This window comes from Bacillus rossius, chromosome 7 (genome assembly GCF_032445375.1).
Source record: "Bacillus rossius redtenbacheri isolate Brsri chromosome 7, Brsri_v3, whole genome shotgun sequence".
In the NCBI taxonomy this organism is placed as follows: Eukaryota; Metazoa; Arthropoda; class Insecta; order Phasmatodea; family Bacillidae; genus Bacillus; species Bacillus rossius.
In genome coordinates this window covers 40,821,864-40,849,384 of record NC_086335.1, presented here as the reverse complement: position 1 = coordinate 40,849,384, position 27,521 = coordinate 40,821,864, and the positions used below count along the sequence as shown (strand labels likewise).

Here is a 27,521-nt window from a genome sequence, read left to right as displayed (position 1 = left end):
CTATGCCCAAAACGTTAATGTAAAGTGCAACCCTTAATTGTTTTTATAGTGTAATTAAATTTTAGGATTTTTTTTTATCAAACATATTTCAAATTTTTATTCAAACATACTATAAAAGTATTTCCACATAAAATGAAAATTGTAAATTGTTTTTAACGGACACATGTACTAATGAAAATAGTAGTCAAAAAGCACACTTCCCTGGTTGGAAAGGAATTATTTTATTTACATATATTCTTATGGCAAAAACGAATTCAATTAGAGCTGTGTTTATCAGCGTACAACTTTCCTGGATAGAATTAGGGCTTTACTTCAAGAGGCAGGTGTTCTTATTAAATGTTTTTTAGATGTGTTCAAAATTAATTAATTCTATAAACATAGGCTAGTATATAAAATTTTGGTTGATTAAAATGAAATAAATTTCCAACAAATTAATAATACAATTAAAACAATTTATTGAGGAAAAAAATAGTGAAATACATATTGAGTACCAAAATATTCAGTAAAAATAATGTTTGTAACTGACTCACTTTCCCCCAACAAACATGACCAATTCACTATGGCTCTTCAGCTTGCTGATCGATGAACTGTTGCAGTATGGTGTTTTCAATGGGGATCGTGAGCATTTCAGTTCCATCAATACTACGCCGTGACTTCACGAGATGGTGGTCCAAAAATTCAGACAACTGTGCACGTAGCGCAAGGTCAGAGCTGACTAGGAGATTTTCGCGGCAGGAACGGTACAGGTCACGGAATGCGATACCTGAGGGAAAACAGTTTTCAAAGATCTAGTTTCACAAAAACCAATTGCAGAAAGAAAAATAAATAAAAAAATTGTACATGTTATATTTTTGGGTACAAATATTATAAAATCGTGTACTGAAAGGATAAAATAAAAAAATATATTGACTCAGTCAAAACAGCATGATGCATGCAAATTAGCCCCTTAAAAACAAACTAACAAAGCAGTACTATTGTAATAATTCCCTCCATTGGTGTAAATCCTGGGAGGGAGGGGGAGGGGCATGCCCAGGAATCCCTGGGATTAAAGCCCTCACAACTGCGAAATGGGAATGATTAACATAATTTTCCCTGGTCAACCCAATCCACACTATACCCAGCAAATCCTACAAATTTTCTTCCCTGATTCCTTCTACTAATTTTGAGATACATACTGTATTTTTAACAAAGCATTTTTTGCTACAGAATGAAATACATAATATAACACTGTAATACAATACAAATATATTTATAACAAAAAATAAACCACTAATAGATAATTGGTATATTTTAAAGTGTTATATATATTAACATCAATTCTCACAGCACTTAACTAGTGAAAACACAAACCCAGAGAAAGAAAACACTTTTTTACACGGTTCGACAAACTTTCTTGTAAGTTCCAGGGCAACAGTAGCGTACATTTTATGAATGAGCAATTATGCTATAAGATGACTACCAAATATCCGAACCACTGGGTTTTATTGAGAGTTACCAGCAACATGGGACCTACTGTATATCGAAAAGCGGGTCTCATAAATGTTTTGAGGACAAATATAGGTCAACATAATTATAATTATAATTTGTGTGCCAACCATTAAAGGCTTTGTCCTGTTAGTTGGCATGTTACAATTACAAATAAATAAATAAATATTGGTAATGAGTCAATCACCTGTGTAGCTGGCATTAGACTTGTTAGTGAGCTGATGTCTTACAATCAGGAGGAAAATCTCTCTGGAGTTGTTCGTGAGAGAACGGAAAACATTCCTCAAGGAAGACAGGGCCAGAGACCCGGTTTGTTGGCCCAGCAGTGAAGTCTCGAACGATGTCTCAGCCATGTATGGTAACAACGTTGTTGCATCCCACCAGCGGAAGTTAAAAATGCTCAGCTTTCTTTGGTCCCAAACTGTAGGAACATTAGACATTACTCATCTTTAACACGTAACGGGTGCCACATGAAAGACTGGTTTACTTTTATCAAGCAGTAGCTGAACCATTGGTAACCAAATAATTATTATATACCTTGTAAAGGAATCTTATTAATTAATTTATTTATTTTTAGGTCAATTTTGTTTATTAAACAGGAGATTTCTGTATTGATGTTTTAGGTAGATTACAAAGAAATATTACCTATTGACCTATTGTAACAATTACCATGGTACAACTATCGGAGATTTTTATATAGTTTTTCGTTTTATTGTAACTATACCCCAAAAACATTGTCAACTAAAAAGTTTATATGTATATCTGTGTGTGTCAGTGTGTGTGTGAGCGCGCGCGTGCGTGCATGTGTGTACTTCGAGATCTACCTACGCCTATAGGCTGTGCCGAAAGGAATTTAATTTATTTTAATACATTGTCTTAATTCATTAAAAAAGTGTATTATTTAAAAAAGTGTATTATTAAAAAAAATGAAAATAAAGTATTTCTTAGTACTTATTTCAACAAAATTTTCGCATTTTTAATGACACACGACGGAGTAATACAATAAAATCATTAGTATAAGCAATTCCAAAATAGACCCACTAAAAAATATAAAAACAAATCAGCAAATTTTTGTGTTCGACTAATGTGCCAAAATCATTAATGTAAATGTGTTTTAATAAGAGATGCTAGATAAAACATCATACTTAATTTTAATTTTTTTAGGCAATTTATTTATAAGTTTTCGGTAAAATAATTCATGCTAAATAAATTACATTTAATAAATTTACCACAGTTTCGTTTTTTTTTTTTTTTTTGGGTAATTTAAGTTACATTTTTTAATTGCTGAGCGATTTCATTTTTTTAGTTACAGTTCGGTGCTGAATGGAGAATTAACTTGCATTTTGGCGTCGTGTTGTATTATCTTGGCTTTATCGCAAGTCAGAAGTCACAATATAATATTGTCCCCACTTATTAAGGGAATTTGACCATGACCAATATTACATATAAATAAAAAAATTGGAAAGCAATAAAATAAACAAAAGTATTATTTAATGATAGAATTTGGCAATCTATAAACATATGGACAATTTATTACAGTACCCTTAGTGATAAGCTATTGTGTGGTAACTTAGCACCCTTATACCGTATTTACTCGCATATAGGTCGCAGCAATTTTACCAGATTTGATGGGAAAAAATGAAGTGCGACCTATAAGCGAAAATTTTTTTTTTTTTAATTTTTGAGGAATTTTTTTTTGCAATACAGTAGAATCCCGCCTATGCGACCCCCCTCTGATGCGTCCATTCCGTTTATACGACCGTTTTTTGAGAAACCGTGAAAAATTTGAGCAGAGAAAGTCGAAAATTTGAGTAAAATCGGCTGAAAAATAAGTCTGTTACACTTTGTTGGGCGCTATGTGTTCACGTTTATCTTGGCGAGAACTGTACTGTAAGCAGGCAGGCATACAAAAGACGGCTAAAAATAGATACCACCCGTCTAGACTGTCCACGCGGCAGTGTCTAGCCGAGCTCGGCGCGTCCACTATCTGCGAGAGAATAAGAAACTCGTCCGGCCAGGCTGGCGGTAGCGGCGGCTTGACGTCATACGTGACGTGATGCTTACCTCTCCCATCCCCTGCTAATTCTTCAAGGCTCATCCCTCCCAGAGCCACAAACCATGTAAAAACACCCTCCCCCCCTTTTCCAACTAACATTTCAACACATTCCCTCCCTATTTCAACCTTCTGCGTGAGAAACTGTCAGCATCCTCCTCCCCTCCCACACCGCGTGCGACAAGCCAGGTTGTACAGTCCATTCTCGGTAAAATAAATATTTTTATGGGCTTATACGACTGTCCTTCGCCGTTAATAAATACTTTATAAGTTTAAGTTATTATGATACAATTTGTTTATCAGTCACACAGCAGTTTCTGCTGAAAAATCACTAATACCTCAAATTTTATTGAATAGAAAAATTTAGCAGGGCCGTAAATATATTTATTATACTGCATTGTTACTTTTCCATCTGCATATGAATGTGTTTTTTTTTTCTTTTTTTTTACGCTGTGAAGGGTCGTGGAAAAGATAATTGCTTGGCTGTCAAAATAAACATCGCTGACGGCAAGGGCGGGAGCGCATCCTGTCGGTCTGTCGCTGTGATTATCTACTCCAAAAACATGTCACAGCATTTCAGGATAGCATTGTTCTTATATCTTTCGTTTATAGCCGAATGTTTTCTACCTGATCCACACAAGTTTCTTCGCCACGTTTTGAACGAAAATAACAACCAGCCGGCTAGCATAGCCGAACTCGCGCGACGTGAATTCACTTAGCGTGAGTATTTATCGGAACCCATAACGAAAACCGCTGTAGATATAAAAAACCATAACAGGCCTTTTTTATTCGTAATTAAATTTACTACAACTTTTATTCTGTGCATTTTTTCAATACAAAGCACTGTTTTCGAGTTATAGTCTACAATTAAGACATTTTAAAAAGTCAGGAATCTAACTTGACTTCAATTTTCTATATTCGGTTATTACGAGTACTTGTTACAACAATTTATCACGTCATTATCAGCTCTCATAGTAGCGGAGTTTTACAGTACCCGTTAACTCTTTCGTGCACGGCGCGCCGGCCGTTCGCGTCATTAAATTGCTGGTGCGACCTATATGGGGGGAATCTTAAATACCAAATTCAAGACCTCAAATTATGGGTGCGACCTATATGTGATGGCGACCTATATGCGAGTAAATACGGTACATTCAGTACCTGCAAGTGGTTATAATGTTGCAAAACAGTTTTGTACTAAGTATGTACTTTCCATATCTAGAATCAAATTAACATTTTATTGGTGTAATATGAGCTTTTACTGTGCACTACAACCATAATTCAGTTCAAACAAAAAGACAAAAGTAACACATTGAAAGACAGATGGAAGCTTACTCAGAGGAGCATTGATATGATCCACAGAAGCCAGCAGGTAGATGTTCCTCACGGCTGCCAGCCTGGCCAAGACGTCTTGTACCTTGTGGGTCCTCAGCGTCGGGCCATCGATGTTGTGGACGATCAGGTACAGCGAGAGGTTCTCGTCCGACTGGAACTCCCTCTCAATGAGACTGAGGCAGTCTGCGGTGCTTCCTGACCAATCCAAACCAAGAACACTTTTCACAACGGAGTCCAATATCTGAAATAGAAAAAAAACGTTACTGTAAGCACAAAAATAAATATACAGAGGAGTCCCACAAATCCAAAAATAGCTTATCTGAACCAGTCGGGGTGGTTGTGGGGGGGGGGGGGGGGGGGGAAGGGAGGGGGGGAGGGAGGAATGAAAAAAATTTTAATATTTATATTTTAAAAATTATTTTTTATGTCTTGATCCAATTATCAACATGTTTAGTGATTTTGTTCTTGCAGGATGTGATACGAGCTTAGAGAGATGTATATTTTACCTTACCTTGGCAAATCATCTGAAAAGGTCTTGGCTCAAATTAGTTCAGACAGGTGGGACTCCACTGCACCTTTGATGTCTCTCTGACACTGAGGTCACTTGAGATTGACAAGAAGTCAAAATATGACAAGAAGCACTGATATAATGCACTGGTACAAGACATGAGAGCACCTTGAAGAAATTCACCAGTTAACACCAATGTCTGCCAAATTTCCCACTCTTAAAATATTCTGGATTTGATCAAGCTGGGAATCAAACCCTGATCATCTAAGTGGAAAGCGAATGATCCAACAAATAAACCAATGTGGTCCCATGCTGGTGTGCCCATCCCTAGTAAACAATTTCAAGCAAATGTAAAGTTTGCTGAATATTTGAAGCAAATGTTTAAGTATTTTTGGATCCTCAAATTTTCTGTGTACAAATTTTGCTTTTTTTCCAATATTAAATTTTTACTTGCAGGTATAGTCTTAGCATAGGTGTGGATAATATGGGCACCATAATAACAATACTAAACAAAAAAGCTACAAGAGTTTATGCAAATAAGCAGATTGAGTGATAGCTAAATGCTAAAATAAATTTTTATTAAAATCTGTGTCTATGTAAACATGAAATAACAAAGTTATAATATTAAACAATTAAATTTATAATAGAGTAATAAAATACTGTAATTTGAAAATTTATTCAGACCAAAAATAATTTGCACTTTTTTTAACTTACTCCTTTAAAAATAATGTTAAATCTAATTATTCACCTCTTTAATAGTAAGACTAGGAAAAAATCCATTGACGATCAAAACTGTCTCGTGGCTGAGGTATAATTCTTGAAACCTCATCAGCAGGTTCCTTTTAGAGCCAATGCCGTACAGCATTACACTGAAACCTTCCCTAAAAAAAAGTGATAAATTATGATCCATAAACTCACAATGCGCAATAACATTAAAAATATAACAATTTTTTTAGAAATTGATCAATTATATGCATTTTCTTCCACAAATTTACAGTAGAGGAAATCAAACAATGAAATAAATGCTTGAAAACACTCAAAAGTGCCAATTCATAATCAATTATATACACATGTTTCCTTGAAGCAACATTTACCTACTTTTACACAGAGCATCGTAGTTTTCGACTGAAAAATGATTGTAATAAATTTCTAACATTAAAATCATTTTCCAGAAAATTTTTGGCTTACACAAAGACAGGACCCTTAATGTAAAATACTTGTGTCTAAATGGACCAGTAATAGGTATGGCTTACCAGCAACCATTTTGCTAAAGACACATCCACATGAAAGAAAACCAGAGATTATTTTAAGGTGTGCACATGCTGAGTTAAAAGAGAATTTTGAACCTGAGATGGGCCAAATTAGACACGGGGACAAGTATATAGCAACAAGCAGAAACACACACCTCAAGCAGATCATCCACTTTGAAAAGTTGGCACAATGCTCCAAACTCAGGGCCTGCAGATTCTCTTTGTGAAGGTCCGCAACCTGTCCCAGTAACTCTCGCACTTGGTCCTGGGCCAGACGTGGGTTCTTCAGGCGACGTAACGTATGGTTCGACGTAACTGATTTTGCATTCATTGTTTGGAAGTAGTCATCCGTTACGGGAATCTACGGTCAAATAAAACCTCCATATACATTCATGCAAAAGTCATTTAGTTATTAAAGGGTTAAACTCGCAAGTCAATGGTCAAAACTGTAAATACACAAACTTTTAAAAATTCAGACCTCTCCTGCTAGCTATGGCCTGAAATGATGCACAAACATAAAGAATTTGCAAAATTATGTGGAGTGACGTTTCAAATAAAAGAGTTCATAGCAAATGTATATTTATTTCCCTTTATCGAAAAGTTTGTCACAGTGTCCACAAGTACACCAAATCTATTCATGGTCATGGCAACTCATATATAAGCACAGAAAAAAAAATGTGTTCGAGGTAAGTAGAAAGGAGAAATTACTGAAATTACTAATACTTTATAGACAAAAATTTTCTGCAGTCCCTTCTGAACACAGTACGACCAAGAAAACACTATGTCCTTGGGGGATGACACAAAAGTTTTTTATTGTCCCATCACTGGATCTGACGACTGCGGTCAGCAAAAAATTCAAAATAAATGTTCTAAAAGAGTTGATCATCGGTTCAGCCCGAGTACAGCCATTAAATTTGTCTCGCATCAAAATGTTAAATTCATGAGCCACCGATCAGTGAAACCTCACATGGTAATGTCTGAGTGATGACAGCCAGACAAAGTACAGTACAAAAAAAAAACACAAAAGAATACAAAATGGCAAATTCAAAGCTACCTTCTTATTGGCTAAAAAAATATTTCTTACAACTACAAACTCCCGAGCCGACATCTGTGGAGATACTAGCGAAAGTCTCTGTCAAAGGATGATAAAAAGATTGTCTATCATTACAGCTCTTAAGCATGACACGTTTTTCTTTCATTCACTAAAAACTGTTCCATATTAACACATTCATACAAAATAATCTGAGAAATACAATTTTTTTTTATGTATACACAAAATAAGTCACTATATTTAAAACCTGTGAATAACGACCTAAACAGCCTTATAGAATTTATATATATAGACACACACACACCCGCACACACAGAAAAGTATTTATACATAAAAATTTTTTACAAAATAAATAAATTTCTAAATTTGATTTGGACTTAAAAGCTTGTCGACAGTGAGATCATTAGAAATGGAAACAAACAACACCAAAGAGAATAATTGGGAAAAGAATTGGCTATGGCCTATTGCAAGGAACTATGTCAGTAGTACCTATTTGCCTTGGAGTGATGGCCGGACCAATACTCAAACCAAAGTCCTTCCGATACAATATCAAAACATCAATCACAGTAAACAACACTACACCAACCTCTGTTTGTATTTAGATGCCAATTTTTGCAAGAGTTTTTCTTTTCATTTCCAGTTTAAAAAAAATATATCAGATTGTTTTACAACCACAATAGCATGTTATTATTACAACAGGCATCCACACCATTTCAGGCCATAAAACCTAGATGAGTTATTGTCGTGTTTCAAAAAATTATGTAAATTTGTTTCGAATTCTAAAGAACTTCTAGGTCTCTAATTCTCTTTAGTTTCCGAATTCACTTCCTTAAAGTTTGAACTATAAGGTAAAATATTAAATTTTGTGTGTTCTATGTGTAATTAATATTATTTTAAAAAGTCCCAAGTCGAGTGGATTCATATTCTATACTTCGACTTTGAGATACGACCATCCAGGAAGTATGTGATTTCCCAAAGGAATTAAATCACTGACATAACCCATTGGTTATCAAAAAGAGGATCATCAGAACTATGTGTGAGAATTAGTCCTCAGCTAGGCAGGCTCCTAAACAGTGCAAGGTTGAAACAGCGACTCACAAAATTCAAATCTTTCCTCTTCCTTGCACTCTGCCTGGGTGTGCAAGAGGTCTTGAGATCTGGCGTGCCCTTAGGAGACTCTTCAACTTCACTGTCGCTGCTGCTTTCAGTGGAACCTTCCTCCGACGAGATATCATAGCTGCTCTCGTCCGGTGATATATCGCTATCTTCAAGCAACTCTTTCTCCGCCATGTGAGATATAACTGTAAGATTAAATTCAGTACAAATCAGCACACAATGTTAGTAAGAGGTAATCACTAGATCAGTGGTTCTCAAAGCAAGCACCAGGGCCCGCTGGTGAACTCTAGAAGACTTCAGAGTTCACTCTGTGGAATTACAAAGAATTGTGTTATGGCACTGCAGGCCCTTACCCTCTCAACATACAAAACATTGACATAAATAATTTTATTAAGTTTTTTGATAATTTTCAGTACTTGGTTAGGTTTTCTGATTCAGTGTAAATAACGGTAGAGTTTTTTTTCATTTCTTATAACTTTTGCTTTGATTGGTTGATTTTTGAAAGTGTGTCTTAAGCTTGTACGTGATTGGTTGTGAGAGACACATAATCACATCCCTCCATGGATAGAGGTAGTCAGATTGGCCCTTAGTAGTTGTCGTGTGTCCAAGGCACCAAAAGGTCGCGGTCGGCCAATGGCTCGATATTAAACAATTATGTAGTTGAGAAGCAAATTTCGTGGCTGTGGTTTAAGCGGCACCAATTTATAAACGTTTTGGACTTTTTATTTAGAATTTTTTGACTGCAGTCATCGGCGTTAAGCCCGCAATGAGACTTTAATTTTTTTTTTTTAGTCGTCGTTCCAAGGAAAAGGTCCATTGCTTATACTGTGAGTTTGTGTGTGCCTACGGATATTAAAATAATTAATACATCTTCGTTTTATCAAACATTTCGGTACCATTTTAAAGTAAATTGTTTTCTTGAAGCAGCAAACCTATTTTGTAAAGTTTTGCATGTAATCTGGAACAGTGTTGTAGCCGGAAGATGGCGGTTATTGTGCTAGTGTGAATTTTTGTAATGGATAAATAAAAAACAGTAAAAATCAGTAATTGTTTTCGAGGGGCTTTATTTTCATCATGAATATAACTTTAGAGCAATATTTTCATGAAATTTAAACTGTATTTTCAAACCCAACAATTTCTTCATGTGTTTTTATGTATGTGCAATCTAGACCACTTTTGAGATCCGATTGAACTGTGTGTCCCAATATAAAAATAAATATAGTTACTCTCTTTATTTTATTGCATTATTTGTTATATAATAATTGACTTAATTATTATAACATTTTCCCCAGAAATTTGTCAATAGTGCACCTAAAATTATTATTAGGATTATCTCTTCAGTTAACTAGCCATAACTGATGATAGGCATGTTACAAATAAAAATAAATAAATGCACCTGACTTAAAAGAAAAAGAACTAACCAATCAGTCAAACAATGTGATTTTATAGCACATATATTATATACTTGTAATGACTACATAAAAATACTTACACTTTTTTACTTTAGTCCGTAGAGAGTAGGGCGTGTTATTTACACGTGCCACCTCTATAAGTGATCCATGGGGTGTGTGCGGGGTGCGAGGCGTCCCAAGCTTGGACCTGGGTGTGCTGTGGGTTGACTTCGGAGTGCCACAAGCCGACTTCGGCGTTCCCGTCTTGGATTTAGGCAGGCCTTTCGGGGTCTTGGGGGTGAGGGAAATGTTCCTGGCGGTGCCCGAAAGTTGGTGCTTTGGCGTCTTGGGACTGGGCGTGCCGACAGACTGCGCTGCTTTCTGCGCCATTGCATCTTTCTTTTTCGGCGTCTTGAACCCAAAAATTCTCTGTCCGGATATGTTCCCCCTGTCGCACAGGACTGAAAATACACGTTTATGGATAAATATTAATTGCGTTGTGAATTAAGCATAAAATTTTCACATCATGTATCCAAGTTTACTTATTGATCCTGATGGCATGATCCTGTATTCACTGATCCTGTGGTTCATGATGTTTGCTGTTTTAATTTGGTACATTGAAAGATTCTGAACATAACAAAAAACTTGTGATGTAACAATGAATTATGATCGTAAATTGAATACCTACGAAAAAAAAATTTTTTGCACAAGTTTTGCTTGGCCAGCAGTCAACGTACAAAATTAAAACAGCAAGCATCATGAATAAAAGGTTCAATATTGCACGATAATGCTATCAGGATCAAGGGATAAATTTGGATATGTGATATGGAACAAGTGCTGAATTAAGGACATTACATAAATAAACATAAGATGCACCTAGTTTACAAACAGTGACCAATCAGTAAACATAGTTTGGCTTCTAGGTTAAGACTACTTTTGATGCTTACTGCTTCCTGAAGTTTCAGCATGCTCTGTTGCAGTCATTTGCCAACGAGAATGTTTGCAACATAGCTTACTGAGAAGTCGGGGAAACAATTGCCCGAAACCAAGATATGCTGAGTACAATTCAAGCTCAATTTAAAAAAAAAACTATTTTGAAGAATCCAATAACTGCTGATGGGTGATGTTAGTGTCGCTGCCAGACCCTACACCCAACACCAGGTGATACAGACTCATTTTCTGCGCGTGGCCAATGAGAAGAACGTTGCTCTGTACCGCTGGGTTTAACAGAGAACTGCAATTTCCCCACCTCATTTAAAACTTAATTCATTTTCCAGGCTGGTTGAGAGCTAAAGATCTGTCTTTTTTGTGTACGACGGTAAGTTCTTACTACATGCCCTCTATTTTTTCATCTAAATTAAATTAATTCTGATTTGGCAGCCACTGAAATCTGGTATATTCAGATCTACACCAAAATAAGAACTACCAAGAAAATTAAATGATTGTATTTATAATCATACTATTATTTCATGTGACACTAATACAACACAAACTATTAGGTCCACACCAATACTAATTTTTGTACTCAGCAAAACAATATATTTTAAGAGGTGAAATTAGAAATCTGCACATATTCCATAAATGCTCTATTAAATGTGACTCAATTAAACAAACATATTAACGAATACTATTTAATTTACTAAAGTAGGCTCATGTTCCAAGCACATTTACTGTAAAAATACACAGTAAATTGTCTATCTAGTTTGGCTTGTGACCACTAGGTGCGCACATGCGCAAGTGTATGTACATAACTATATAATAAAACAGTTGACTGTGTGACCTCTAAAGATGCTGTCGTTTGTGTTGTTCCCGCCTGTAATATATTAATTTATCATGGTTTGTGAGAACATGTTAATTTTGTTTGTAAATACATGTTATTGTATCTTTTAAAGTCTAGTGTTTGTGTAGCTATGAACTTGTCACATATGTATATATTTTTAATAATTTATGGTCACACTGTACTTATGAGTAAAATTTACATTATATTTTTTTTTATCTAGCACTACATTTGCTGTGAACCAAGAGCAGTATGGTGTATGGCTAGGTCGATTGAAACGAAAAGCATAAACGCAATCTTTTCTTGAACTGCAGGTAAAGTTAGTTTTTATTGCCTTAAAAGTAGATGACAGTGGGCTTAAAATTTTATGTAGTACATATGGTAAATTGTATGTTGTAAAGTTTTCCTTACTGGTAGAGGAAACGTGCTGTTTATTGAATGTCGAAGACCTGTGGCACAAAAGACTTGGCCACTTGAACCGCCATAGTTTGAGATTAATGGGACTGCCATCATCGAGCAAAGTGTGTGATGCTTGTCGTCAAGGAAAAGCCAACAGACAACCTTTTCCGAGAAGTAGTTCACCCAGGTCCTATAGGATTGGAGAGTTACTGCATACAGATATAGGAGGTCCTGTCTCAACTCCTACAAGTAATGGTGAGCGATACTACCAGACAATCACAGATGATTACTCACATTTCTGTGTTGTGTATTTGCTCAAGACTAAAGCTGAGGCTGCAGAAAATGTAATCAATTATATCAAACGACTAGAATCCCGTTTTGGAACAAATTGTGTGAGTCGCATAAGATGTGACAATGGGGGTGAGTTTTCTTCTGGAAAATTCAAGTCATTTTGTTCAGAGAAGGGTGTGCAGTTGGAGTATACGGCACCTTATTCACCGCAAATGAATGGTGTCAGTGAAAGAATGAATAAAACACTACTCAACAAAGTAAGGTCAATGTTTGTAGAAACAAATCTACCGAAGCATCTGTGGGGGGAAGCCATACGCACTGCACCATTCCAACTCAATCGTTCCCCAACTACTGCACTTAATGGAAAAATCCCTGCAGAACGTTTTCTTGGAAAGGTGGACCTTGCAAAACTGAAAATCTTTGGCGCAAAATCATGGGCAATGAAATTGCCCCAGAAAAACAAGATTGATCCAAAAGCAAAACCTACAAGGATGGTTGGCTATAGTCCAAATGGCTACAGGGTATGGGACCCTGTATCAGATAGTGTGCAGGTATCAAGAGATGTGACTTTTGATGAAACTGATGTGTTCTATAAAGTAGAAGAAAAACAGGTCCTACTAACAGTTAGATTAGGTGAGGAAATCTCTAAACATGTCAGCGCAGGTTCGGAAAACGAAGAAACACTTCCAGACAAAGAAACGCCCACTGTGGCAGAAAGTGACGAGGAGTTTTATGGATTCGCAGATGATAATGAGTGCACTTCACCCACCAGATCTAAGAGGAAAATAACAAAACCAAGGCATCTAGAAAATTACGAGCTCTACGTTGCCTACTGCTTGTTGGGTGAGTGTGATCCACAGACTTATGAAGAAGCAGTACAAGAAAGTGAGGACTGGAGAAATGCGATTCAGAAAGAACTAGATGCTCACAAAAAATTCCAGACATGGACTACAGCTGACCCACCCAAGGAAATTCAACCAATTGAAACAAGATGGGTTTTCCACACCAAACCAGATGGAACCAAGAAGGCTAGGTTGGTGGCAAAAGGCTTTCAGACAGGCAGAAGTGAACAAGTATATGCACCTGTAGCAAAAATGCCCACTATCAGACTTGCATTGTCTTTCTCTCTACAGAAAGATTGGACTGTAAAACAAATGGATGTTCCTACAGCTTTTTTGAATGGGACACTAGACAACGATGTGTACATATTTCAACCAAAAGGAGTTAAAGAAAAGACAAAAATCCTGAAACTTCAGCGTGCTTTGTATGGGCTTCGTGAGTCACCGCGTTGTTGGAACCAAAGATTCAATCAGTTTGCAGCAGAAAACAACCTGAGGAGGTCCAACTTTGATGTCTGTTTGTATATCGGAGATAGTTTGTGGTTGGTCTTATGGGTTGATGACATTTTGCTGTTAGGTGAGACAGCAAAAATAGAAGAAATATCTACACGACTCAGAGAAGAATTTTGTGCCAAGGACCTAGGAGACCTGCACTGTTTCATTGGGACAGAAGTGAAAATAGTTGGAAATCGAATGGAAATAGGTCAGCATAATCTTATTGAAAAAATGACAAAGAAATTCAACATGGAGGGATGCAAAGGGGTTCCCATACCAATGGAAGATAGGTTGGAAGACACTGACACAGAAGCTATTGTGGATGTTCCCTATCGAGAGCTAGTAGGCAGCCTGATCTACCTATCGCAGATTAGCAGGCCAGATATAGCATTTGCTACATCATATTTAAGCCGCTTTCTAGATAGACCAACTCGTCCGTTGTGGAATGCAGCTAAGAAGGTGCTTCGGTACGTAACGGGAACCATCAACAAAACTTTGGTGTACCAGAAACATCCAGAACAGTGCTCTCAGGTCATCATGTATGCAGATGCAGACTGGGGAGGTGACAAGAAAGATTGCAAAAGCGTCAGTGGGATGGCAGCCTTTCACTGTGGGAACTTGGTGTCGTGGAGCTCAAAGAAGCAGCCAGTAGTTGCTCTGAGCTCAGCAGAGGCAGAGTACACCTCATGTGCCCTAGCTGCATCTGAATTGCTATACTTAAAAGGGCTTTTGTCAGAATTTGTAGGAGAAGCAGGGTATGTGAAAGGTGACTTAATGGTAGACAATCAAGGTGCAATTCATATGATGAAAAACTACGAAAATACAAAGCGTTCCAAGCATATAGATATAAAATTTCATTTTCTCAAAGACATTGTAAACAAACAGATGATTAGTGTTGGGTATGTGGAGTCTAACAAAAATGTTGCTGATATATTTACCAAACCTTTAGGCGCTACTAAATTTTATCTGTTAAGAGATATGCTTTGTTTGAGTTGATGTACACGTTATTGTGTTAACCTAGGATGTAGCTTTATGCATTTCCAATTTCAAATCTCTTCTTTAGGATATATTCTACAAAGTGTTGTGTGTTCAGTAAGGACCAGTTATTTGTCTTTTTATATTTGCTGTTATTGCATAAAGAGACTTGAAATTGACAGGGGGTGTAAAAATACACAGTAAATTGTCTATCTAGTTTGGCTTGTGACCACTAGGTGCGCACATGCGCAAGTGTATGTACATAACTATATAATAAAACAGTTGACTGTGTGACCTCTAAAGATGCTGTCGTTTGTGTTGTTCCCGCCTGTAATATATTAATTTATCATTTACAACAAAAAAAAATAACAAACCTATGCTTTCCTTTTTTTTTTTTTGCTTTATAACTTGTTATTTTTCCATTAAAACTGTGCCTTTTTACTCTGAACTAGAAAAATTGGGAATTTATACATTTTTTAAAAATTCTGCTAACTGAGATCCTGAAACTGGAAATGTATTTAGGATTTAATGTTTGTTCCAACAGTGTATTAACGGTTAAATAATACAAAAATGATAAGGATTTCTCAATAACAGTATGCAATACATAGATTATAGTGGGGTCCTACTTGAGAAATCACTTGGTGCTTACAATTGAGTGATAACTATGCCAAATTAATATGAAACCTCAGTAATAAAACCCACAAAGGACAAACTTGTAAATTGTGTCAAGGCATGTTTTACTCATGGCCATCTTAAGCCTAGGGGTGTTTCATTAGGGGGGGGGGGGGGGGGGGCAAATTCCCGGGGCCTGGGCATCAGGTGGGCTCGCTTGAGTTTTTCAAGATTTTTTTTCTTAATGCATAAGTTCACCCTGATAGTAGGTTTTGTATTTTCTTTATTTATTTTCATACACTAGCCACACACATTCACAGCTCTTGTCCGCCATCATGCCTACTACACACCCTCTACAGTCCTGCCAACCTGGCCCTCCTTACATTCTCTCTGCACAGTCACTTTCCCTACACTTATACACTACAGTAGGATGAAAATGACAAATCTATTGCTAACAGAATTCATTGGAAATCTTACAAGTTGTGTGATACGTGCAGATCACATTTCCAGTTTTGGCCATGGTATTGCTATGTACAAAATGTATGGGATTTTTTTTTAAATTGTAGGGGTTTGAACATCTGTAGGAATACATTAAGTAATGGGGAGGTCGAACAAAATTATTTGTCCACCGGATCCTTAATTGTTAAAAAGCAAGAAACTTAGTTAAAACTATAGGCACTATACTACTAACCAAAGATATGAACATTAAATTACTGTACCTGAATGATTCTTGAGACTTCTGGTAATTTCACTTTCTGAGTCACTTTCTGAGCCATTTCCATCTTGAACTCCATCTTTCATTTTGGTGTGCTTCACTTTACTGTGCTTTAATTTAACTGAAAAGAAAATTTAAAAAAAACATACCTAGGCTTCATTGAAAAAAAAACATACCTAGGCTTCATTGAAAAAAAACCATGTAAGACACAAAAAGTGCTGTCAACTCAAGGTGATCTTAGCACTATTTTGTAACCAAATTAAAAAAAAAATTACAAACCTGAACGATTAGGAAAACTCCTAGCAGCTTCACTTTCTGAGTCACTTTCTGAGCTGGTTTCCTCTTCGTCATCTTTGGTTTTGGTGTGTTTCACTTTACTGAGTTTCAGCTTCACTGCAAAGATTTTTAAGAAATATTTGTAAAAGAAAATTTCTTATGTTCTTCTAAACTAACACAAATCAATTTAACTTAATTTAAGCCCACCGCACACGGTACAATATTTTCTACTAGTTTGCTTACTAGAATGCTTACTGGTTTCTGTACTGTGTAGGCTACAAGCTGAAACACTAGGTGCGCTACAAGTTTCTGCTGCACACAATTCTAGCTGCCTTACTAGTTTTGTTAAGAGAATATTCTCCACAACAAATTTTTATTATTATAATTCACATTTTTTACTACATACAAACAAAGCTCTTCTGTGTATGCATTTATTAAAACAAGGAATTGGTCACTAGTCCACTTCCTTTCCGTCCATGTTTATCACTACATGCGCGCTTAAAAGTGTAAACAACCCCTCATGCTGTTTTCGTGAGTTCTGATTGGCCACTCCTTAAATATTGGAACACACCAAGCAACGAAAATAGGACGCTGTCTATTACGCAAAACCAGTAGCCCAGCTCGTACAGCTACTAGTATCCAGTTTGAATTCTAGTGAAGAAACTAGTAGTAGAGCCAGTACGACTCCTAGCTTGCAATATTGTAAGGAATATTGTACCGTGTGCGGCGGGCTTTACTCTCCTTTTAAAACAACCGAACCCCTAAAACCTCTACCACCCAGTGGCGTAGCTACGGTGACTGGCGCCCCTGGCCAGACTTGAAAATGGCGCCCCCTCTTGGATTAAAACAGAGGGGGGGAGTGTTCAGTAACGCGAAACCGTCGCGGCAGCGCCCCCCCCCCCCCCCCCCCTGCTCCAGCGCCCTGGCGGGGGCCATCCCTGCCACCCGCTTACTACGCCACTGCTACCACCTAACCTAAAACTTGTCCATTCCATCCCAGAACTCACCAAGGAATAGTCCTCCAAAGCCTATAAAGCTTCCACCCACTTTCTATGCTCTTGCAGTTAATTTCAGCCCATAGATAAATAATGGGCACTAGAGACTAGAACACTAAGCACTGCAACCAATATATTCCGTTCAGACAGATGTATCATCTGCATAGATGCATGAGGTCCCCGCCTACCCGGAAACACACACAGTGTGCACAATTTATGAAAAAACCTCGCAATATGAAAACTGCACAAGATATCTATGTGGTGTGTTAAACAAAAAGCATTTAAGAGTATGCTGAGGGTGGATGAGAAGATCTGTTTTCGTATTTAGTTTTTAAATTGTATTTTTAGAACAGTGAAAAAGTCTAAAAGTGTGTTTTCAGGATAATTTTAAGAAATGAAATACTACGTATAGATTCTTGAAAGCGCTTAAGAGACTGAATTTCTTTGCCATCTAATGTTATGGTTACTACTCAAACCTCATAGTTTCAGAGCCTTGTACTTAGAGGAGATACCAAGCTAGAAGCACCAACATGCATTTCACTTCTTACCCCGCATTGCTAAAACAAATGTACCTACTACTAGGTAGGCCCCGTGATAAGACTTTGAGAAGGAAATCGACAAGGTGTCACATGGTACGCTGATGAGGAAAATGGGCATGTTGGTAAACAACATGAGTGTAGTAAAATGGATGGGAGATTTCTTGCTGGCGAGGAGTGGGAAAGAAAGTTTTGAGATTGTGATTATTACATCAGGTGTCCCAAGGGCAACTGTTATAGGAGCACTGATGCTCAAGATAATGATGAACGACTTAAGCAGGGATATTAATTGCAGATCAAAGCTTGGCTTCGCCCGCCACATCGAATTTGATTAGATTTTTTTCGTAATTTTCTAATTTTTTGAAGAAATAATAAAAAAAAATAAGGTTGCAGGGTAAAAGTTCCATATCATGTATCCGAGTACATCCCATGATCCTGATGGAACGATCATGTATACATTGATCCTGTGGTACACGATGCTTGCTGTTTTAATTTATTAGGTAAGTTAAAAACTCCTGGAATTATGATCGTAAGTTAATTACGAAAGCAAAAAAAGCATCATGTACCATAGGATCAATATATACACATACCTGCCATAAGGATAAATGGATAAAAATGGATACGTGCTACGGAACAATTACCTATTGTAGAAGCAATTCTGTACATATAACCCATATGTGTAAAATGAAAAAAAAATTTAACTTCTAGTGAAAGTCCACTATACTATTAGTCAGGTAAAAATTTTAATGATGAATATAAATGAATTTTAATAATGAATAATGGATATATTTAGCCCCAAAATTTGCTTCTGAAACAAAATGCATATGTTATGTAGTGGAACACTAGAAATTATGGTATGAAAATGCAATAAGTTAACATGATGGACGGAGCCAAGCCTTAAGGCCCCTGCCTACCTGGGCGTACATACAGTGTGCAGAGTTTCAAAAGAAACCACACAATTAGATAACTGCTTAAGGTATACTGGTAGTGTGTGTTTACGAAAAGCATGCAAAAATATGCTGGGGGTGGTTGAGTAGTTCTGTTTACATAATTTTTTTTTAAATCTGAATTTTTAGGACATTGAAAATGGCTAAAACACATGTTTCATAATAATGTTTAGACATGAAACACCCAGGTACTAATTCTTGAAAGTGCTCAACGGACTTCCGTTACGCCTTTATCTTCATTTCTCCGCCATACAATGTTATGGTTACTTCTAAAATTTCATAGTTGTCCTGTGCACGACAAGAAGATTGCACACCAGTTCAGAGCCCTGGGCTTAGAGGAGATACCATTCTACCCAGCGAACGTCGCACCTCTCATACCATCTCAGTAACACAAAAACACCCCTGTCTAGGCAGACCCCTGTGTCAACTGTGTTATGTATGAGAAACCGGAGGAAGGGTGGCATTTCCAAGGGGACCTGTGCAGGTCTGAGCAATGGAAAGATGAGAACCGAATAGGATTAAATGTAAGCAAGATGAATACTATTAACTAAGCACTAAAGGGTCTTATGTTGGGTGAGGAGTGAAGGGAGGGACATTATATAACCCTCCCCCTTGAAAACCTAAAATAATCTATTATTTCCAAAACCAAATAGAAAAAAATTTGAAAGCAAACACTTGAAATGAAATACAGGCAGGAGGATATATAGAGATGGTTATAAATATCTGAGCATGTCTTTGCAGAAGGATTTTACATTCCAAAAGAGATTGCAGAGGGCATTGGGCACTGGAACTGCTTGGGAGATCCCCAAGAAGATGGCCATGAGCATAAATGCTAAAGCATCAATCACCTCAGTCAGAACGGTGCTGGTGTATGCAGCTGCAGCATGGAAACCATATCCAGAGACACAGGTGGATGACATGGAAGAAGTGCAGCAAAATGAGTTGGCTGGTATATTCAGATGAAGGGAATTAGAGGAAGGGGAAAATGTACAGGAATAAACCATGGGTGGAGGCTTCTAAGGGTTTGAAGAAGAAAAGAAAGAGACAAGAGGCACTCTTTCTAGATGAGGAAAGGAATGAGAGTGATAGAAAGGTGGTAGAGATGAAAGGGGCATAGGAGTTTTAAAAGGTGGTTAAAGAAGGTTTTATTTTTAAGGTAGAACTTCCTTGCACCAGGCTGATGACTAAGTGCAAGGATTTTCTATCATATATCTAAACTTTTTAATTGAGTAAATGGCAATGATAACATTAACAAAACAATTTTTTTAAAGACCATAAAGTACAGAACTAAGTACCTACTATAAAAATGGTATTTATAACATGTTTTATTAGGCTTTTCAAATTTTAAACATATCTTACAACTTGTACAAAAAATAAATAAAAATAATTACTGAATATGAAACAAGTTAAAATTCTTTTAAGAAACGTAAAATCAGTTTACAATTATTATTTTAAGAGCTGCGAATTTTTATTACTTTTTTTCAGAGAAAGCATTAATTTAAATTCCTAAATCTCCAATAGTCAAATATGCTTAAAGGCTCTCGGGGAGTGAATTCGAACATTTTACCTTTAAAAAAAATGTTTTTTTTTTTTCAAATACCTACTCATATATGCAGCATTTAACAAGGCATTGAAGTAAAAAAAATTAATGAAAAAGAACTTACTTTGAAATGGCATTCATATAAAAATAGGATTAACGACCAGAAATGTGAATTCTAACAAATATTGTAAAAGCCAATAAGATTTAACATTGTCATAACATGACATTAACTTTCCCGCCACTTTCACAGACAGAAGAGCAGAAGAGACACAAACTTCTAAAGCATATACATGTAAGATAAAAAATACCTTACCGATCAAAGAGATAATTATTTTAATACAGTATTCAAAAATTGAAATTAAAAAAGGATAACCATTAAACAATAATTTATGGATCAAAGATACTTGTTATTTAATGGATAAAAATCCATTAAATTAAATATAATATCAGAATATATTTTGAATCCCCAAATCATAGTGATCTTACAACATTTAGTAAAATCATATAACATTAAATCGATTAGGTAATTAATTAAGATATGAAACACATTTTATTGCAGGTAGTCAGACAGAGAGCTCGGTTGAACAGTACCCGCGAAAGCAATATGCAGAGCAAAAATTTCAGAGAAATGTTTATTACATAGCAAAAAAATTTAAGTACGGACAAAAAACAAACAAACAAATAGTCGCATAGGCTATTATGCATCATCTCACCCGAGCACTTGCTATACAATACATGTAAAAATGAGAACGCATACAGTGCAGCACAGTCCATTTCAGTGACATCAGTCAGACATACGACACCACCTTCAAGTTGATTGTCACCCGAGCGGCAAGCGATTAGGATGTTTTTTTCCTGTATAGTGGGTAAAACTATTTTATGTAACTACAATAATAGCATACTTTATAATCACATAAGGCAGACAGCCCTTGCTCCTTCTGTTGGCTCAGGCCATTTTGCTTCGCTGACGCCTCAAGCTGATGTGTGTAGTTAGAGTAGGGTAGTGCAATGCAACAAGTGCAATATACTTGAACACCGGGTTGGCTATCGCCCACACGATAGTTACCGCAGGAACTATGTTCTGTGTTCCTTACTTATATCTTTATTTACAGGAAATATTAAAAGACACCCGCAAATGTAATCGATTTACTAATATTGAAATAAAGGGTTTATTCGCTTACATAAATGTGACCTAAACCTGACCTGAGATTAATGCGAGTCTCCCGCGAAAATTACCCCTGGTGGTGATCACTCTCATACAGTGGAAATAAGTTTTGATTCAGTTACCACTGGGTGCGAATGTATCTCGCATAATGCGGGTCCTTCAACATTCTGCAAACATCATCCAGTATCATCCATAGTTAGTTTTTATCTAGTCGTGGTTTTTCAGACCAATGGTCCCGCCCACACGACCCAGTTCATATATGGGTCACCTCCCATTTTTCCCACCCTTCTCTAAATGAGTTCACTTAACTCCCTGATTGTATTTACTCTTTAGGTGAAATTTTCCTCGCTGCCAGTGAGCACCTGCTCAAACTCACTCTTTCGTCTGTTCCACTCTCTTTACACCCATTTCCCTTTTCCCCTATAATAAATTTCCTATACAGCAGTTCCTTCAGCCAAAATTGCATCTATACCCAGCTGTGTCGACATTCCACATTCCTCCCAACCTCACCCTCTTTTGACCCTGGATACTGTTGCACGTGGTTCGGAGTCGCTGCCCAGCTTCTCCGGCAGAGAAGGTTCGTGCCACGTGGCAAGGGAACTAGCCTAACTCGGGTGAAGTAAAAGAGTTTATGATGTTAAGTTGTGTTTACTGCACACGTCACACACTGCACATGAGCTGTCAAGACCCCCATCTGTGACAGTCCATCAGGGCGAGGCCCGGCTCCACGCACTTTGAGCGAGACACGACACTAGCAGTGACCCGACTGGCGGTGACACGACAGTGATGCGACTGACAGTGGTGTGAATGATGGTGATGTGACTGGCAGTGATGTGAATGACGATGACACGAAAGACTGTGACGTGACTGCCGACGCGAACGATGGTGATGTGACTGACAAAGACACGAATGACTGTGACGTTACTGACGACACGAATGACGGTGACGTGACCGACGAAGACACGAATGACAGGGGCGTGACAATGGTGACGCGACTGACAGTGTACGTTCTGCTCTCACTCACAACTCCACGACCGCACTCTCTCATCCCACTCAGGTGACTGAGTCGACGAGTCGACCCGCGCTCCGCGACGTCTCAGCGGCCTCCCCCCTTGCCGCGCGCACATGAATCCCCTCCTTCCCTTCGTGTGCGAGTGCGTGGAGCCCAACATGGTCACAGGCGAGGAGACGTTACTCAGTCGCCCGGGAAATACATCTACAGGTACACAACAACACAAATAGATATTTACACACTCACATAATTACATATACAAAACCCTTATGAAAAGACACATCACTGTTATGGTGGCGCCTATGCAGGGCGTTCCCCTCTCGACCAAGGCCATTTTTGTTACACTTTCGCGCACAGGCGCATTCGGCGCACACGCAAGCCTGAAGCAGCAACAGACAATAATGGCCTCAGCGAGCCGGAGGAGCACTTGGGACGACGTCTATATATATATATATATATATATATATATATATATATATATATATATATATATATATATATATATATATATATATATATATATAGTGAGAAAAAAAATTGTCAGTCGAACATGTATTAAAATGATAATTTAAAAAAACTACCTAGTATCGAACCCGAGTTAGCAGATTATCAGTGCATACAGTTTATTACTACACCACGCCACTGACAGAATCGTACAAGAAAAAATATATCGGTTAAATAGTATCTTTTTTAGATTATTACTGACTAATGTGGCAAAGTTACAGGTTATTGTTATGAATTCAAACTCTACAAAGTTTCCAAATTAATTAACATCTTAAACGTTACCCGGCGTTTGAAACGAAACAGTTTATTTTATTTTTTTAAGATATACCTACGTTTATATGAAACTACTATTTAATTAGTTCATAGGCCGTCTCGAGTTTAATAGAGTTTCACAAAGCTGACTAGACACACAAAAGGAAAGGATAGGAAGTTGCTTGACCTATCTTTATGACCGGGTTAAAGACTAACAAACACTATATATTTCTAATATATTTGAAATAAAGTTTTTTTTAATGGGGTTTGTATTGTGAGCTTAACATGTATTTTCGCATGTATGCGTTAGATACGGAAAATTTCTTTGGCTTTAATTTGATTTCGAAAGTAAATTTAAATTTACAGTCTGACCAACTTACTTATTAGAAATTTTCGTCTGCTTGTTGACTTTTGGTTGAAGGCTAGACAGGGGCTCAAAGTTATTATGTGATCAATTAACGTAATCAGTTAATGTTTGTTATTTTATGTAAGTGGTATATTATTTAATCTAATGTATATAATAAGTTAACCCAGTCTTTATATTTTTAGTGTCAAAGTGGATCATATACAGATTTAACCGCTGAAGGTACGGAATTTATTTTGAAGGTTATCACATTCTTTTTCCTGTAATTTTTTTCAATTAAGCGTGCTATTGGTGTGAGAGCTTCTGTAACATATTTATACATCATTAATTTCATGCAATAGGTGCTACTGAAGCTGTAAGTATTCGTTTGAGAAAAATTTTGAATTTTCCCTTGTAACTATTCCATATTTATTGGACATTTGTTTAAAGTTTCAATGTTGGGGCATAAGTCTGTTTGTGTTAGATGATGCTGTTCCGTGTTCAATAGGAATGATCTTTCGTGGGTGCGAAAAACGCATGTGACAAGCCCTCAAGGGTAAGCTGACCTTGCATTTATCCTCTGCCCAGCTGGTTATCATCGCATGCAGTTAATGTTTCGGTGAGTTAACCTTGAATTTATCACGTTTCTAAGTAACACTACGACGTGGCAATGTCATCTAGTATTGCTATGTATGCAGAATAGAGGTTTGAATGTTTTAAATTGAGTCTACAGTACTAACATAATTATATTTTATTTATCTATATTCTATGCTTTTATCTTTTGAAAGTATAACTTATGTGTACCATGATTAAACAATGAGGCACCTTTCTGTTACAATAGTTTTTTCTTTTAAAAGTATTCTTGGCTACACACATCTTCTTTTTAGTATATATGTAAAATAATAATTTAAAAAAATCAGCAATGAATTTTTATTTTTTTTAAAAATTTAGTGTTAAGATCAATTTAATGTCATAGTATCACTGCTGTCATCTGTCATGAAAATAAAAGGTTGATATCATCACATTTATCTGTAAAATATTTTACTGATGTCAGCCTGTTTTTAGAGCATTTAGTTTTTGTCTTTGCTGATACATCAGCTATCTCGACTTGTGTAAAAGTGTGTAGTTTTTGTTTCATCGTGAGGATAAAATATTTGCATTTATTTCCACATTGGGTTTAGTATCTAAGGGAATAAATAACAAAAGTCTACAAATTGTTGGTTTTCAGAAATATTGACCATTTTTGATTGAGTTTAACATGAAATTCTAATTCAAGTATTTGAGTAATAATAAACTAGTAATTATATATTAATTAATCAGTAACTTAAAATAATTATTTTCTCTAGATTATATCAGAATAATGTTTTTAAGACATACTGAAACAATTTTTTGAAATAGGTCTATCATTTTTCTCATTAAACCAAACTTTATTTATTCATTTAAAAAATTTTTTTGAATCAATAGTGCAGTGCCAATTTATATATTTGTTGCTTAAAAACATTTTTTAATTCCTTTGTGTAGCAATATTAGAAGTAAGCAGTTACTCAAAATTGACAATAAAAGTGCTAAAACATTATATATGTTTTATTACAAATTTAGCTATACAATATTGAAATCTCATAAACAAAATTTTCCAATTTGCTGTTCAATGATGTCTCTAAAAATATTTATTTATTAGTAGGGTATGTTTTTAAAAGTGAAAAATATTAGTTACCGATTGATTTATTTAAGTATTTAACTCCATTTTTAAATGAACTTACTATTTCATACAAAACGCTTATATTATTACTACAGTTTTAAATTCTTTTCTTAATTATTCCTCCTCATAAAGGAACATTTGTCTGTAATATAAGCTGCAGACAGTAAGAAAGGTTAGGCGACCAGTGTTTAAAGTTCCGCAGATATATCTACAAGCATTGAAGTCATCATCACCATGAACTGCTTGCAGCCTGTGGTTGTGTCGCTCTCTACTCCAAAACTGAGACTCTCTTACAGCTAAAGGTCCTACACTGCAAATAAACAATCAAAGACATTTTAACTCACTTTTATGAAATTAATTTTATTCTATACTCGGGACCTCCGGTGGTTCTAGGTAATAGGTTTGCATTCATGATGATGGTAAATTTAAATTAATTTATTTAAAAAAAATTTTTTATTCTTACCGGTTATCAAAGTTATGGTCTTTTTTTGTTTAATAAATCTCATCATCTCTCAAAAACAAAACAAAATTAATTTTTTTTTACTCAATTACATTTTTTTAATCAGTGTTTATTAGTTTTCTTTCTAGCTTCTGTTTACTGGTGTTGCTAAGTCCTGCTAGTCCAGTTGTACGTTAAACAAATATATTCTGAATCACCACTGAAGGTAGTGTAAGTAAATCTGGTATCTTACAATTGTTTATATTTTTTACCACATTAATAAAACATCTACATACCAAACAGAGTATAATTAATCACTTGTGTAAAGATACACCCATAACATTTGAACCTTTCCTTTATGCGTCCAATAGTCAAAGCATTCCACGTTTGGCGTTTATAAATAAATGAAACACTCCTGTGGGTAGTGAAACTGACTAATTCCACTGCTTCAGCGATTCCATGTCACGACATCTCTTGTATACTCTTAACGCCATGTTGTAGACATTTTGTCCATTGGCTCATTAGAACAGATGTAGGCCTATAGCTTGTCATATTTTGTGAGAGTATCAAGGCATGTGAGATCATATTTTACTAATATTTTTATCAAGTAGTAAGTTTTTGTCTTTATAGCCTAGCAATATTGCTTTATTATTCCTACTTTCCTTAAGTTATTTTTTTTCCCTTGTATTCTAAAAACTATAATTTATCTTGACATTTCAAGAGACAAGTTTATGTATTGTCACTTAAGAAACAACTCTGCCTGAGTGACATTTTTTTAAAAATTTTATATATGTATGTGTGTGTGTGTGTTTTTTTCTCCATGGAAACGTAAGCATTTAGTGTCTTCTGAATTTAATGAATTCACTGAAAATCCAACAGAATGTGTTGCTATTGCCTTTTTTGTAACACCGGCTGTCATTCAGTTCCAGCATGGTGCATTAAGTAATTAAGTTCAGAAAAATTCGTTTTTTGTAACGTTTGGGGTATTGTTTCTTAAGCAATGATATTTCAGATTGGTGAAGTGAGCTACACCGATTGAAAATACAGAAAAGATTCTTTGATTCTAATTTTTTTAGTCACTTAGCTTAGGATTTTTGGTTATCAAATGATGAATAGAAAACTAGAGATTATCATCATAGTACACCAGGATGCTTTGCTGCCCTACCCTTCTTAGGGTGGTTCACACTATGCGTTTCTGCCGCTGCAACTAAAACTTAAGCAGCTCTCTTTTTTTGTTGAATATTCTTTCAACCACTTTAAGTAAATTTAGCTAACTCAAACATGTAAATAGCTGATATAGAAGAAATCACAGAGTAGAAACTGGCAACCACATGTGACACCAACTCATTCTACGTGCCATATTGGTTGTATTATTTTCATGTCCATTACTATTATTTGAAGGCTTTTCCTGTTAGTTAAAAACAATAGCTCTTGAATGTTATTTTATTACCACAAATTTAACACCACATATTTACTTAAGATTATTTCATAATTATGATTCGTAATTATGATCACTTGTGCGAC

The 27,521-nt window shown here is 36.2% G+C and overlaps 2 protein-coding genes across 5 annotated transcripts in view; one reads left to right on the top strand and one right to left on the bottom strand.

The window, feature by feature from the left end:
* Positions 1–431: 431 nt before the first annotated feature.
* Positions 432–20,854, bottom strand: LOC134533880 (origin recognition complex subunit 2). Its single transcript, XM_063371617.1, has 10 exons — positions 20,708–20,854; positions 16,569–16,682; positions 16,294–16,410; positions 10,288–10,647; positions 8,778–8,980; positions 6,784–6,989; positions 6,127–6,259; positions 4,871–5,111; positions 1,673–1,906; positions 432–763 (listed from the first exon to the last, which is right to left on the bottom strand). The coding sequence occupies exons 1-10, from the start codon at positions 20,718–20,720 to the stop codon at positions 558–560; spliced, it is 1,827 nt and encodes a 608-aa protein (XP_063227687.1). The 5' UTR covers positions 20,721–20,854; the 3' UTR covers positions 432–557.
* Positions 20,855–23,919: 3,065 nt separating this feature from the next.
* Positions 23,920–27,521, top strand: part of LOC134533879 (protein roadkill) — a 283,593-nt gene continuing 279,991 nt past the window's right edge. For 2 of the 4 annotated variants that reach the window (XM_063371612.1, XM_063371616.1), the window contains exons 1-2: positions 23,920–24,003; positions 24,368–24,478. In XM_063371612.1, coding sequence (XP_063227682.1) covers positions 24,462–24,478 — 17 coding nt within the window. In that variant the 5' untranslated portion in view covers positions 23,920–24,003; positions 24,368–24,461. Of the gene's footprint in view, positions 24,236–24,367; positions 24,479–27,521 lie in introns of all 4 variants that reach the window. The other 2 variants (XM_063371611.1, XM_063371614.1) reach the window with 2 other exon arrangements.